Here is a 14,036-nt window from a genome sequence, read left to right as displayed (position 1 = left end):
TGAATATGGGTAAGGCTCGCTATTTGAGAGAAGAGCGGAGATCAGTGAAAGGTAGTGAACTCTGCCAGGTGCGGACAGGCCGGCGCCCTGCCATCGCAGGTGATGCCCAGGGCCCCCTCCACTCCAGAAGTCACCTAAGGCCGGATGTCAAGCCCAGGGCACGGACTTTCTCCAAAGCCAGACTCGACTGACCATAACCTGAAATAATGCAGTTTTGGCTCTTTTCCCAGTTGGGACAATGTGTGCTGGAAGTTACCAGTTGACAGTTTCCTTAGAAAAGAAAACTGAGATGTCCTTGACGTGGAAAGCCAACGGAAACAAAGACACAAAAACCCGCCGACGGAAAAGAACCAGCAGCTTCCAGCTGTGAGCTCTCAGGAGGCAGGGGCACAACAGGCCTTTATTTTCCTGTGGAAACATCGCTGGCCACCGTAACTGGCACGGGGAACAGGAGCGAGGCCGCGCCCCTGCAGCTCAGCCAGGGAAACAGCACCGCGCGCGTCCGCCGGGCACAAGCCCGCGAGGGACGGCCAAGTTCCGGGCTCGCTCTCCCCCGGCCCGAGGCCGGTAGCCGCGCGCCCATTCGCTCCCGCGAGCCCTGGCGTTGCGCATGCGCGCGACGCGCTCCTCGCCACCCACGCGCTTCGAGCCCGCCCCGGCCGCTGCGCGCGGCCCGCTTCCGCCACGCCCGCCATGGCGGCCACTGAGGCCCGCCCCTAGCCCCGCCTCCCAGGACGCCGCGCAGGTCACCTGACGCGTCTGCGGGCTGAGGAGACACAAGAGAAGTCGCTGTCGCCACCGTCGGAGCTGTCGCCGTCTCCGCCGCCGCCTGGACCCTCCAACTCGCTGCCCCCACCCAGCCTGCAGCGCTATGCCGTCCGAGAAAACCTTCAAACAGCGCCGAACCTTCGGTGGGTGCCGCGGGCCGGACGCTGTCTGAGGGCCGGCGGGGGCTCAGGGGCCGAGGCAGCGGGGCCGAGCCGGGCTGAGGGGCTCCGGAGAGGGCGGGTGGGCGGAGGGCTACGGGGCTGAGGGGCCGAGGCTAGCTGAGGTGGGGGCTGCGGGAAGGCCGGGCCCGGGCGGCTGAGGGAGTCGAGGCAGGGAACCTGTCGGGCCGAGGGCCGCCGGGCCCGGGGGCCTGAGGGGCCGAGGGCGCGCTGGCTGGGAGCTGCTGAATCACCTTTCGGCCCGGGCGGCCGCCGGGTTGTGAGCCTGGGGCCGTCAGCGCCCAGCCCCGGGGTGTTCGGGCCCTCCGACGAGACGAGCGCGAGCGTGCTGTCCTTGTGGGGGAGTCTGACCCGGGGCCAGGCCGGGTTCTCAGAGGTGGTGGCACCGTGGGTGCACGTCTAGGTCACACATGGTCCCTTCAGATGTCAGGACCTCCACGGAGAGGGGTCCTCACGCCCGCCCCTTCCCCTGCAGCCCTGCGTGGCTGCGACGTCTTGGTCCTATTTGTGGTACAAGCGCGAGGGTGGGTGGCTCTTCTCACTGGCTAGCGACAGCATTCTTTGACACCAGCGGCAAATCCGTTCTCTCCCAGTTCGGGCTGGAGTCCCTACTTAGCATGCTAGTGTTTGGTGGAAACCGAAAGTAACACCATCACAATACTTACTCCTGCACAAAACCGATGGGAAGGAGGTGATTGGTGCTCCTTTTAAAGCAAAACTGCTGCAATACCAGCGTGGCCTCCTTGTAGATCCTTGTGTAAGGCTTGTTTGTTTATCTCAGGCCAGGTGGAGTAGGGCGGGACCAGCGTTCCTTCCTGTCCTAATCTTTACGATCTTCAGCAGTATCTCTGCTGTCTACTTTGGTCTAGTTTCCCGGAGTCTGGAAAAGAGGCAAGCATTCATTTGAACCTGGATATGGTTTTGTAGATCTCATTATCGATAATTATTTCCTGTGCCTGAGAAACTACAAAAAATGAAATTCATGTTGATCTGAAGAGGATATCTTTTTCAGCCTCTTGAAGCAGTTGGCTGGTTTGCAAGACTTAGAGGTGTCTTTATTCTTTTCTTTTTTTTTAAAGAAATTTTGTATATAATGACCTTTGTGAACTAAGATATTCGTGAATATTAGTTTTTGTGCAGCCCTGGGAGCTGTATTTGGAGCAGATTGGCCATTGTACCTGGCTACTCTCCTTACTGACTGGCATTAAAAGTTAACTGGGGACGTTTGTATGGGAAAGATGCCCATTTTCTCAGGACCCAATACCATAGTTAACTTTCCTTTTGCTTAGAGTACTTTTAGGTTTTCTAGAAAAATCCCTGAATGTAAAGTAATTAGCCTCCAACTAATAAAAATAAATGGAAAAAATATATATATCTTCTTCAGATCTCTGACACTGCCCTTGTGATTTCTCTTCGTGGATTAATGCTATGGTCCTCAATCTCATTCTCTCTAATCCATCTAATTATGAAATTATTTGGGATCAGACTCAAGTATTTCTCACTGTCTTTACAAATAATTTCAAAGCACTTAGGGCTGCATACATAGACACTTATTTTCTATCATAAAAAAAAAAAGAAAAATCCCTGAAGAAGAGTAGGTAGTAAGAGTAGGAAAAGTGAGGAATAATGAGATAAAGTGAAAATAAATGACAATAAAATAATGAATTAGAAGGAATTCACCTGGTGCCTGTGGCCCTGAGGGCAAACTAGTAGGAATGCCTTAGTTTTTCTCCATTTGTGTATGTTGCATATACTATATTTGTGGGCTTTCCTCTTTCTTCAGCTTTGTTTACTACCACTCCTTTTTTTTCTCCCTTGTCTCCTGACTTGATTCTTTTTTTTTTTTTGTACTTTTATTGAGAAATGACATTCATTACTATGTAAATTTAAGGTATTCAGCGTGATGACTTGGTTTACATATCTTGTGCAATGACAACTACAGTAGGTTCAGCTAACATCAATAAAAAAGGTAAATTTTCTCCTTGTTATAAGAATTAGTATTGCCCTCTCCTCATTTTTTTTAAAAAAGGGCTTAATAGTCATTTTGCAGAAGAATGTTTCATTTAATGGCTATTGCCTTTCCTTGCTATTGATCGTGATAATCTGCACTGATAATCTTTTTGTAGCACAGTAAATGAGGCAAATCTGTTCTTTGGAGATACCATTTTTGTGGAACCTAAGACCAGCCCCAGGTAGCTTGAGCAATAAATACTCTTCCCAAGTGAGTGAGTTTGGGTTAATTAAAAATTGAGTATAGCTCTGATACGATATAGTCTACCAGGGTTGATAGAATCTTAGAGCTCACCCAAAACAACCACTTCCTTTTGTAGCCAAAACTGGGTGGGGCCCTGAGAGGTGGAGATCATGGTCCACCTAGTGGCAAAGTCTGGACTTGCCCTTCAACCCTTCTGGTAAGAATTCTTCCCATCCTCCAGGAGGTAGCCAGTACATGAAGTGGACTAGCACTGAGTCAAGAGGCAGTGGTGTGTCCTTAAAAATATTTTGAATAATTTTGTGAACTTTAAATTTATACTTGAGCAAATATTTTTGGATTCAGTATTCTCAAATGTCATAATTTCACTCCATTTTCTTCTAGGGTTGCCCTAGTTTAATAACAGATCTGTCTCCTAGACATAATCTGCTGAGATTCAATGTTAAACCTAGATCTTAAGCTTCACCATCAATAATCAAATGGGTCTTCGTTGTCTCAGAAGTTGATGTGGTAATCTAGAATAAATAACTCCAATTACTCTAACAGGTAGACTGAAGAGTGAGGTTTATACCAACACCTAGATAACACTCCCTGAGCTTAAGCTATGTCACTCCTTGATGGGTGGGGTTTTACATTGTTTATTTATAGGCATATTGAGGGAAATATTTATTATGCTTCTATTTCATCTTTGTACAAGCCTGAGCCCTGGGGGAATACAGAAGTGACTGAAGCCAGGGGCAGTCTGTTGAGAAAGGCAAATGATAAACAGATCATAACAGCACTAAGAAAGTAACTGAGTGAAAGACTTTTATGCTGTTGAACAGTGGTGTTGGTAATAATGCTTTTGTTAAATATACTGCTGGCCTCTGAAAACAGCCTTCTACTCAAAGAGGCTTCGGCATATACCATCTTTATATTTAGTTATTCCAGGCTTACCACTGGATTTTCATTGCAGCTGGCTGGGACGCTAAAGATACTCCTCTAGGACTCTGGTACTACTCTTGTCATCTTAAGGAAGTCACTTGTCTTCCTCAGTTGTCCCACCTTTAATGAAAATGATCATTTTTGCCTTCCTTTCTGGACCATATTTTGGGGATGAATCAAAATAAAGCTTTTGACACTATAGTTTGAAGCCCCACATTTAGAGCCTATTTTGCTTTTCCGTTCTCCACTTAACCATAGTAAACCTTTTCTCCTTACATAAAAAATCTCTCATCCTTAAGCCTGAGTGATTCCTTTTTAGTTCAGTTCAGTCGTGACTGACTGTTTGCAAACCCATGAACTGTAGCACACCAGGCTTCCCTGTCCATCACTAACTCTCGAAGCTTGTTGAAACTCATGTCCGAGTTGGTGATGCCATGTGATTCCTTTTACCTTAAATTTATTTGGATAAGCTTTTAAATGTGAGATATTTCAGGGTATGTTAAACTTATTACATATTGGCTGCAGTGATTTAAATAAATTATGGTTTCCCTTTGCTTGTGAAATCTGCTCTGACAAGATGGAGATTTTTGTTATGAAGAGGGCTGGTAGTGGAGTATAGGTGGTTCAGCATCTTTTCTGGGATAGGACAGATATAAGGACAGAGCTGAGAGAAGTAATAACAGTATCAGTGACACCCCAGAAATAGAGAGGAGTTCAAAGGATGATGTAAAGAAAAACTCCACCTTTGTGTCTCTTCTACTTGACAGTGCTGTCCTGAACACTGTGGCTCACTTTTTATTTTTTTTGTGACTCACTTCTGACACCAGACATAAGTATTTTTCCACACACATCAAGCAGTTCAGCTCATTGTCCTGTGTTTAACTAATTCTGACACTATCTGGTGATAGCCTTAGATCCAAGAAGTTAAGGGCTCCATCCTGCCTGACCCCTCCCCCCACCAAAGGCTAATTGCAAGTGCTCTGATTAGTTATATAAATCAGTTTTCCAAGACCACTTTGTGTTTGACTAAATTACCAGAGTGGCTCACAGTGCTTTTAATTACTAGATTATCAGATTATGGTTAGGTTGGTACAAAAGTAATTGCAGGTTTGGACCCTGAATTTTAAATCATTATAGCTTGGCTTAAACACATCCTTATTAATCAAAATAGGAGGCATTACAATCAATGCATTTTTGCCAACGAGAAATAAGTTTATTCCTGTAGCATAAAAATCCATGCTTCAGGATTCTGGGAACTCTTGGAAAGCATTTTCTGCCTCCTGCTGGTTGTGGAAATGTTTTCCCTCCAAAAAGTTGTCAAGATGCTTGAAGAAGTGGTAGCTGGTTGGCGAGAGGTCAGGTGAATATGGCGGATGAGGCAAAACTTTGTAGCCCAATTCATTCAACTTTTGAAGCGTGGGTTGTGCAACTTGTGGTCGAGTGTTGTCATAGAGAATTGGGCCCATTCTGTTTACCAATACCTGCAGCAGGCATTGCAGTTTCCAGTGCATTTCATCAATTTGCTGAGCATACTTTTCAGATGTAGTGATTTCACTGGGATTCAGAACACTAGTGGATCAGACGGGCAGCAGGCCATCAAAGTGACTATGACCTTTTTGGGGTAGAAGTTTGGCTTTGGGAAGTGCTTTGGAACTTCTTCCCCCTGGAGAAGGAAATGGCAACCCACTCCAGTGGAAAATCTCATGGACAGAGGAACCTGGTGGGCTGCAGTCCATGGGGTCGCAAAGAGTCGGGCACAACTGAGCGACTAACACTTAGACTTGGAGCTTCTTCTCGGTCCAACCACTGAGCTGGTAGTCAGTCACTGGTTGTCATATAAAATCCACTTTTTGTCACACGTCACAATGCAATCGAGAAATGCTTCTTTGTTTTTGCATAGAATAAGAGAAGACAACACTTCAGAATGATGATTTTCAGTCTGCTAAGTCAACATTCAAAAAACTAAGATCATAGCATCCAGTTCCATCACTTCATAGCAGATAGATGGGGGAAAAGTGGAAACAGTGACAGATTTTCTTTTCCTGGACTCCAAAATCACTGTGGATGCTCACTGCAGCCATGAAATTAAAAGACACTTGCTCCTTGGAAGAAAAATCTGTGATCAACCTAGACAGCATATTAAAAATCAGATATCACTTTGCTGGTAAAGGTCCATATAGTCAAAGCTATGGTTTTCCAGTAGTCATGTGTGGATGTGAGAGTTGGACCATAAAAAAAGGCTGAGCATGGAAGAATTAATGCTTTTGAACTGTGGTGCTGGAGAAGACTCTTGAGAGTCCCTTGGACAGCAAGGAGATCAAACCAGTCAGTCCTAAAGGAAATCAATCCTGAATATTATTCACTGGAAGGACTGATGCTGAAGTTTCAATACTTTGGCCATGATGCGAAGAGCTGACTCATTGGAAAAGACCCTGATGCTGGGAAGGATTGTGAGGGCAGCAGGAGAAGGGAATGACAGGATGAGATGGTTGGATGGCATCACCAACTCAATGGACATGAGTTTGAGCAAACTCCCGCAGAAGGGAAGGACAGGAAAGCCTGGTATGCTAAAGTCCATGGGGTCAGAAAGAGTCAGACATGACTTAGTGACTAAACAACAACATGAGGCACCCACTTATTGAGCTTTTCACCTTTACAATTTGCTTCAAATGCTGAAGGACCGTAGAATGATCGACGTTGAGTTCTTTGGCAACTTCTCTTGCAACTTCAATGATCCTCTCAATTGGTCATCGTCAACTTCTGATGCCTGGCCACTACAATCCTCATCTTCAAGGCTTTTGTCTCCTTTGCAGAACTTCTTTGAACCACCAAAGCACTGTACATTTGTTAGCAATTGGGCCAAATGTGTTGTTGATGCTGCAAGTTGTCTCTGATGTTTTATGATGCATTTTGAACTCGTAAGTTGCTCAGATTTGCTTTTTGTACATCATTTCTGTAGTCTAAAATAGATATAAACAGCAAGTAATGTTATTAGCAAAAAAAAACATAAAGTGAAAAACACACATTAAAATGATGTATAGCATAACCACATTTATTTCAGAATGTATTCTAATATCAAATGGTGAAGTTTAACAGTGCAAAACCGCAATTACTTTTGCACCAACCTAATATGGCGGAGAAGGAAATGGCAACCCACTGCAGTATTCTTGCCTGGAGAATCCCATGGACGGAGCAGCCTGGTGGGCTACAGTCCACAGGGTCACAAAGAGTCGGACACGACTGAGCGACTTAACTAACTAAATATGACAGCTATGAAAGCCTTCCAGGGAACAGCTAAAGGAAGAGATGCATGGAGTGAGGAAGAATGCTGAATACAGGAGCTTCTGTCTCCTTGGAGCTTGGTAATTGCACTCTCCTGCCACCCAGAAGCTCTCCAAACCCTTATTAATAAATAAGTTCATTTGTATCACTTTTTAGATTGTACATGTAAGTGATATCATATGATATTTGTTTTTCTCTGACTTAATATGATAATCTCTAGGTCCATCCATGTTGTTGCAAATGACATTATTTCATGTTGAATAACAGGGAGCATTTATTAACCATCTACTATGTGCAGATATTTGCAAGGGGTGTACCAATGATCTCATTGAATCTTTTTTTAATTTTTCATTGACTTCTTATAGGATATTGAATATAGTTCCCTTATTATAAAATAATGCTCGGCTGGAAGAAGCACAAGCTGGAATCAAGATTGCCGGGAGAAATATCAATAACCTCAGATATGCACAGATATGCAGATGACACCACCCTTATGGCAGAAAGTGAAGAGGAACAAGCCTCTTGATGAAAGTGAAAGAGGAGAGTGAAAAAGTTGGCTTAAAGCTGAACATTCAGAAAACTAAGATCATGGCATCTGGTCCCATCACCTCATGGGAAATAGATGGGGAGACAGTGGAAACAGTGTCAGACTTTATTTTTTGGGGCTCCAAAATCACTGCAGATGGTGACTGCAGCCCATGAAATTAAAAGACGCTTACTCCTTGGAAGGAAAATTATGACCAACCTAGATAGCATATTAAAAAGCAGAGACATTACTTTGCCAACAAAGATCCGTCTAGTCAAGGCTATGGTTTTTCCAGTGGTCATGTATGGATGTGAGAGTTGGACTGTGAAGAAAGCTGAGCTCCGAAGAATTGATGCTTTTGAACTGTGGTGTTGGAGAAGACTCTTGAGAGTCCCTTGGACTGCAAGGAGATCCAACCAGTCCATCCTAAAGGAGTTAAGTCCTGAGTGTTCATTGGAAGGACTGACACTGAAGCTGAAACTCTAATACTTTGGCCACCTCATGCGAGGAGTTGACTCATTGGAAAAGACCCTGATGCTGGGAGGGATTGGGGGCAGGAGGAGAAGGGGACGACAGAGGATGAGATGGCTGGATGGCATCACTGACTCAATGGGCATGAGTTTGAGTAAACTCCGGGAGTTTGTGATGGATAGGGAGGCCTGGTGTGCTGCGATTCTCAGGGTCGCAAAGAGTCGGACCCGACTGAGCAACTGAACTGAACTGAACTGAATTGTAAAATAGGACCTTATTTATGCATTCTGTATATAATAGTTTGCATCTGCTGATACCAACCTCCCAATCTAACCCTCCCCCTCTCCCTCTCCTTTGGCAACCACAAGTCCATTCTATATGTATTTGAGTCTATTTCTGTTTCATAGATAAGTTCATTTGTGTCATATTTTAGGTTCCACATATTAGTGATATCATATATTTGTCCTTCTCTTACTTTGCTTAGTATGATAATCTCTAGGTCTATCCATGTAGCTGTAGATGGCATTATTTCATTCTTCTTTTTGGCTGAATAATACTCCATTGTATGTATGTACCACATCTTTATCCATTCCTCTGTTGATAGACACTGAGGTTGCTTTTCTGTCTGGTCTGTCATGAATAGTGTTGCTGTGAACATTGGGGTGCATATATCTTTTCATATTAGTTTTCTTTAGATCCATATATGCCCAGGAGTGGGATTGCAGGGTCATATGGTAGTTCTGTTTTTTGTTTTTTGAGGCACTCATTATTGTTCTCCATAGTGGCTTCACCAGCTTACATTCCTACCAACAGTAGCAGGGTTCCCTTTTCTCCACACCATCTCCAGCATTTATTTGTAGGCTTTTTAATGATGGCCATTCTGATCAGTGTATACGATAAACAACTCATTGTAGTTTTGATATATTGTAATCAGTTATTAGTTATGTTGAGCATCTTTTTATGTGCCTGTTGGATGTCTTTGTAGAAATGTCTATTTAGGTCTTCTCCTTATTTTTTAATTGGATTGTTTGTTTTGTTGTTGAGTTGTATTAACTGTTTATATGTTTTGGAAATTAAGCTCTTGTCAGCTGCATCATTTGCAAATATTCTTCTCCCCCTCTGTAGGTTATCTTTTTGTTCCTTTGAATGTTTCCTTTGCTGTGCAAAAGCTTGTAAGTTTGATTAGGTCCTGTTTGTTTATTTTTGCTTTTATTTCTATTGCCTTGGGAGACTAAGAAAACACTGTGAAGATTTATGTCAGGGAATGTTTTACCTATACTGTTTTCTAGGAGTTTTATGGTGTCCTCTCTTACATTTAGGTCTTTAAACCATTTTGAGTTTATTTTTGTGAATAGTAAGCATGTGTTCTAACTTCACTGATACACATGTAGCTGTCCAAATTTTCCAGTACAACTTGCTGAAGAGACATTTTTCCATTGTATGTTCTTACCTTTTTTGTCAAACATTAATTGACTATAGGTGTGTGGATTTATTTCTGGGCGCTCTGTTCTGTTCCACTGATCCATGTGTCTGTTTCTGTGCGACTAACACAGTTTTGATTACCATAGGTTTGTAATATTGTCTGAAGTCTGGAAGGTTATTCCTCTTTCTTTGTTCTTTTTCTTCAGGATTGCTTTGGCAATTCTGGGTCTTCTATGGTTCTATATAGATTTTAGGATTATTTGGTCTAGTTCTGTGCAAGGGTAATTTGATAGGGATTACATTAAATCTGTAGATTGCTTTGTGTAGTTTGGCCACTTTAACAGTATTCTTCCACTCCAAGAGCATGGGATATATTTCCATTTCTTTGAATGAACATTAATTTTATTAATGTTTTATAGCTGTCAGTGTTCAAGTGATTCACCTCTTTGGTCAGGTTTATTCCCAAGTTTCATTTTGTTTTTGATGCAACTTTGAAAGATATACATATATATATATATATATATATATATTTTTTTTTTTTTTTTACATTACCTTTCTGATATTTCATTGTTAATATAGAGAAATGCAACCAATCTCTGTATGTTAATCTTGCATATTAACCTTTGTGAGGTATGAGGTGTTAGTGTTTGGTTTCTCTCAGTTCTAGGGAAGATGTTTTTACTGCTTTGCTCTACCACAGCTAAGGATAGGTGGGGTCAGATAGGGAAGTCTACCAGTGCAGAAAATAAGTTGGATTTTTGGCCCTTAATAATGCCAGTGTTTCTTCCTTTCTTTGCAGAACAAAGAGTAGAAGATGTCCGACTTATCCGAGAGCAGCATCCTACCAAAATCCCGGTAGGTCATCTCTGTTTCAGTTATTGTTAATGTACACAGAAGAGAGCACTGCTTCAGTAGTGTTTCTTCATGTGACTGCCTGACGGGCTTCTGCAGGAATCTACAACCATGCAACCAGTGTGTTCATTTAGTGACCTGGAATGGAGGCATCTTCATCTGCAGTGTAATCTGATCACTGTTTCCTCCCAAGTCTGAGTCTGCTGCCTTAATGTTACACATTTCACAAGCCATGTAAATTTTACTTGGTAAAGAATTGATAAGGGGGCTAGATCTGTTGATAAAGGGGGCTAAATCTGTTTATCAAAGAAGAGTGAAGTCCACCCTCTTCTGAAGGAAGCAGAGACTACAACTGTGGGAGAATCAATAGCTCTCAAGACGTAACTGTGACTGTACAGCCCAGGCTGCCCGACTGGGCCCCAGAGAAAGACGACGTCTTATGATCGGTTTCTTTGCAGAAGGTGGGGGGAAAGATGCTGCTCCTGTAGAATAAGGGCCTACATGTGCCGTGCCCTGGGTCCTTTGGTGGTGGACCTTAATTAGGTTTCTGTTGTGAAACTAGGTGAAACTAGGTCTAGAGAGAAATGGTCAAGGAGCTTTTGGCTTCAGACAGAGACTGAATTGTGGCCCTAGGTTCAGGGTTACTAAGTGATCTTGGGCTAATTACTAAAATTCTGAGAGGAGCTGCTGTATCTTCATCTATAAAATAGGAAGAGAATCCCATTCCATGTGGCTGGGAGGTGATTGTCACCTCTTAAAGATTGCACCCACTGCTAACTTCTGCAGAAGCTTCCATGGTTGACTTTCTGATTGATCATTTCATACCAAAGTGAGGGAAGAGAAGAAGGGAAGATCTGGGATTAGGGTTGTGAAGTAGACAGAAGAGACAATAGGAAGGGTCTGCTCAGCAGGGTCAGGACTGTAGGGTTCTGTACTTAAGGTATGTTTGCTGTGTTTCTTAGACTGGTTGGAAATTTCAGTTTGTCTTCACGCTTAGGCCTACATATGACCTGGGCATGAGGTTTCTGGGTAATTTCGCTAATTTTAAGGTTTTTCTTCACTTTTGAGTACCTGCTGTGTGTATTTGCTAGCAGGTACTTGTCAGTCATTGGAATCAAAATAACCAGCCCAACAGTCCACCAGTATTCCATAACCTCCTTTTGAAATATGAATGTTTACATACATTTTCGGTCATCTTTTTGCTAGTAGTTTCAGGTTTTTTGCAGAAGTCATATTCATACTTGCAGATACCATGTTTTGAACTTCCCTGGTGGCTCAGACAGTAAAGCGTCTACCTACAATGTGGGAGACCCGGGTTCAGTCCCTGGGTTGGGAAGATCTCTTGGAGGAGGACATGGCAACCCACTCCAGTGTTCTTGCCTGGAAAATCCCATGGACGGAGGAGCCTGGTAGGCTATAGTCCATGGGGTCCCAGAATCGGACATGACTGAGAGATTTCGCTTTCACTTTCAAGCTATTGATCTTGCCAGGGAAGGTGACGACAGCTTGGCTTGCCTTACAGAACCTCATGTAGGCCCCATACGGTGGAACAGCATATATATAAGCATTTAAACTCTCAAGATTTTCCATTCCTGCCTTACAACTTCTTCTTTAGCCTGTTAACAGCAGGCTAAAGAATTGCTCTACATGGGGAAGGATATCCATGGTACTCAGTAAATAGGTAATACTAAGGCTCAAGGGCAGTCACTAGTCTGCAGTCATAGCTTATATAATGTGGCTTACCACTAAAACACAATTTTTTTTCCTTTATAGGAAGGAAGTATGGCAAGAAGCTAATGGATTTAAGTCATAATGTGGAACTATTTTTGATCACTGCATAGTTCAAGATTGTTTTAAAACTCATTTTTTAAAAAAGCAAAGCTATCTTATAAAATGACAGAATCTCTGAGAAGTCTGCAAAAAAAAAAAAAAAAATTGTCTCCAGATCAGCTAATCATGGTCTCTACTTGTCAGATAGTTACTTAGCATTTGAGTCTATTACCATAGTTAAGATCTTAAAGTTTTATTAAAACTCTCGTCATGTCACAGGTAGTGGAATTGGTGTAGATTGAGATTAAAGCTGGTACTCAGCATCTCTGTTCTTTTAAGGCTTGGGGTCTTTTTCTGACTAGGTAGTATATTTTCATGGTTCCAAATAACAGAAGTCATAGCAGACTTTGCCCACCTGGTGGCTACCTTGCCCTTCTCTGAAGGCAGCCATGTTGTCTTGTGCACCTTATTTCACAAGGAACAAGTGTGCTGTTGTAAACCCTGTTTTGGCATGTGCCAGTTACAACAAAGGAAGTAGTTTTACTATTTTTCACTGTTAATGGCTATGTTAAAAACCACTTTTGTGGCTTCTTTTCTAGGTAATAATAGAACGATACAAAGGTGAGAAACAGCTTCCTGTCCTGGATAAAACAAAGTTCCTGGTGCCTGATCATGTCAACATGAGTGAGCTCATCAAGATAATAAGGTATTTAATCATCTTTTAAACTTACTTCTTTGGGTAACTTCTCATTCTTTAACAGGCTTACAGATAAATCTACCATCTAGTTCTGATAAAAATCTATGCAACTTAATAAAACTATAAGGTGTTTCGTTTCTGAGTTTTTAGGTTTCTTAACCTGCTGAATCTCAAGTCCCTTCTGATTCTTTCATCCTGACATCTATGTAGATACCACGAGGGCTCAGTAGTTTGGTGCATGGGCTTAATTAGTTGCTACCACAAAGCATGTGGAATCTTCCCGGAGCAAGGATTGAACCTGTGTCCCCTGCATTAACAGATTCTTATCCACTGCGCCACCAGGAAAGTCCAGCATACTTAGGCCAGTTTAAAACTGGCCTAAGGAATGTAGTAAAAATGATCTATCAAGGATTATCGTTAATACTTATCTTGCATATAGTCATAGAAAACATTCTGTGCTTTGTGAGAAATTCAAATCATCAGTTAAGTCATATTTCATTTTGCCAGAAGCAACATTAGCAAAATCTTTATACTTTAATACTATCCAATATGGGTGATATTTTGTACATTCTCCCTGTGTATTGATGTATCTATTTCTTCACGTGTTTTCTTTCAACAGAAGGCGCTTACAGCTCAATGCTAATCAAGCCTTCTTCCTGTTAGTGAATGGACATAGCATGGTGAGTGTGTCCACTCCGATTTGTGAAGTGTATGAAAGCGAGAAGGATGAAGATGGATTCCTGTATATGGTATACGCCTCTCAGGAGACTTTTGGAATGAAATTATCTGTGTAAGACTAAAAGAAAAATGCGTCTGTTACAGAATTTTTTAAACCCTTACCAAGGAATAAAAAAGGGATGTTACCAACTGAGGTTGATCAGTTCATCTAATCACCGATCATCAAAACAGTAGTTTGCTGCCTAGGAGTTTTAG

At 42.5% G+C, this 14,036-nt stretch overlaps 1 protein-coding gene across 1 annotated transcript; it reads left to right on the top strand.

Moving 5' to 3' along the window:
• Window positions 1-730: 730 nt before the first annotated feature.
• On the top strand, window positions 731-13,974 carry MAP1LC3B (microtubule associated protein 1 light chain 3 beta). Its single transcript, XM_043434886.1, has 4 exons — window positions 731-911; window positions 10,584-10,639; window positions 13,006-13,112; window positions 13,723-13,974. The coding sequence occupies exons 1-4, from the start codon at window positions 872-874 to the stop codon at window positions 13,895-13,897; spliced, it is 378 nt and encodes a 125-aa protein (XP_043290821.1). The 5' UTR covers window positions 731-871; the 3' UTR covers window positions 13,898-13,974.
• Window positions 13,975-14,036: the final 62 nt, after the last annotated feature.

The sequence above is a fragment of the Cervus canadensis genome, chromosome 18 (assembly GCF_019320065.1).
Source record: "Cervus canadensis isolate Bull #8, Minnesota chromosome 18, ASM1932006v1, whole genome shotgun sequence".
In the NCBI taxonomy this organism is placed as follows: Eukaryota; Metazoa; Chordata; class Mammalia; order Artiodactyla; family Cervidae; genus Cervus; species Cervus canadensis.
This window is presented reverse-complemented; position numbering and strand designations above follow the sequence as displayed.

Excerpts from the sequence above, each read along its gene's own strand:
- MAP1LC3B (XM_043434886.1), top strand. The coding sequence starts at position 872 with ATGCCGTCCGAGAAAACCTTCAAACAGCGCCGAACCTTCG. Across the intron at positions 912-10,583 it reads CAAACAGCGCCGAACCTTCG|AACAAAGAGTAGAAGATGTC; the intron begins GTGGGTGCCGCG and ends CTTTCTTTGCAG. Across the intron at positions 13,113-13,722 it reads GAGCTCATCAAGATAATAAG|AAGGCGCTTACAGCTCAATG; the intron begins GTATTTAATCAT and ends TTCTTTCAACAG.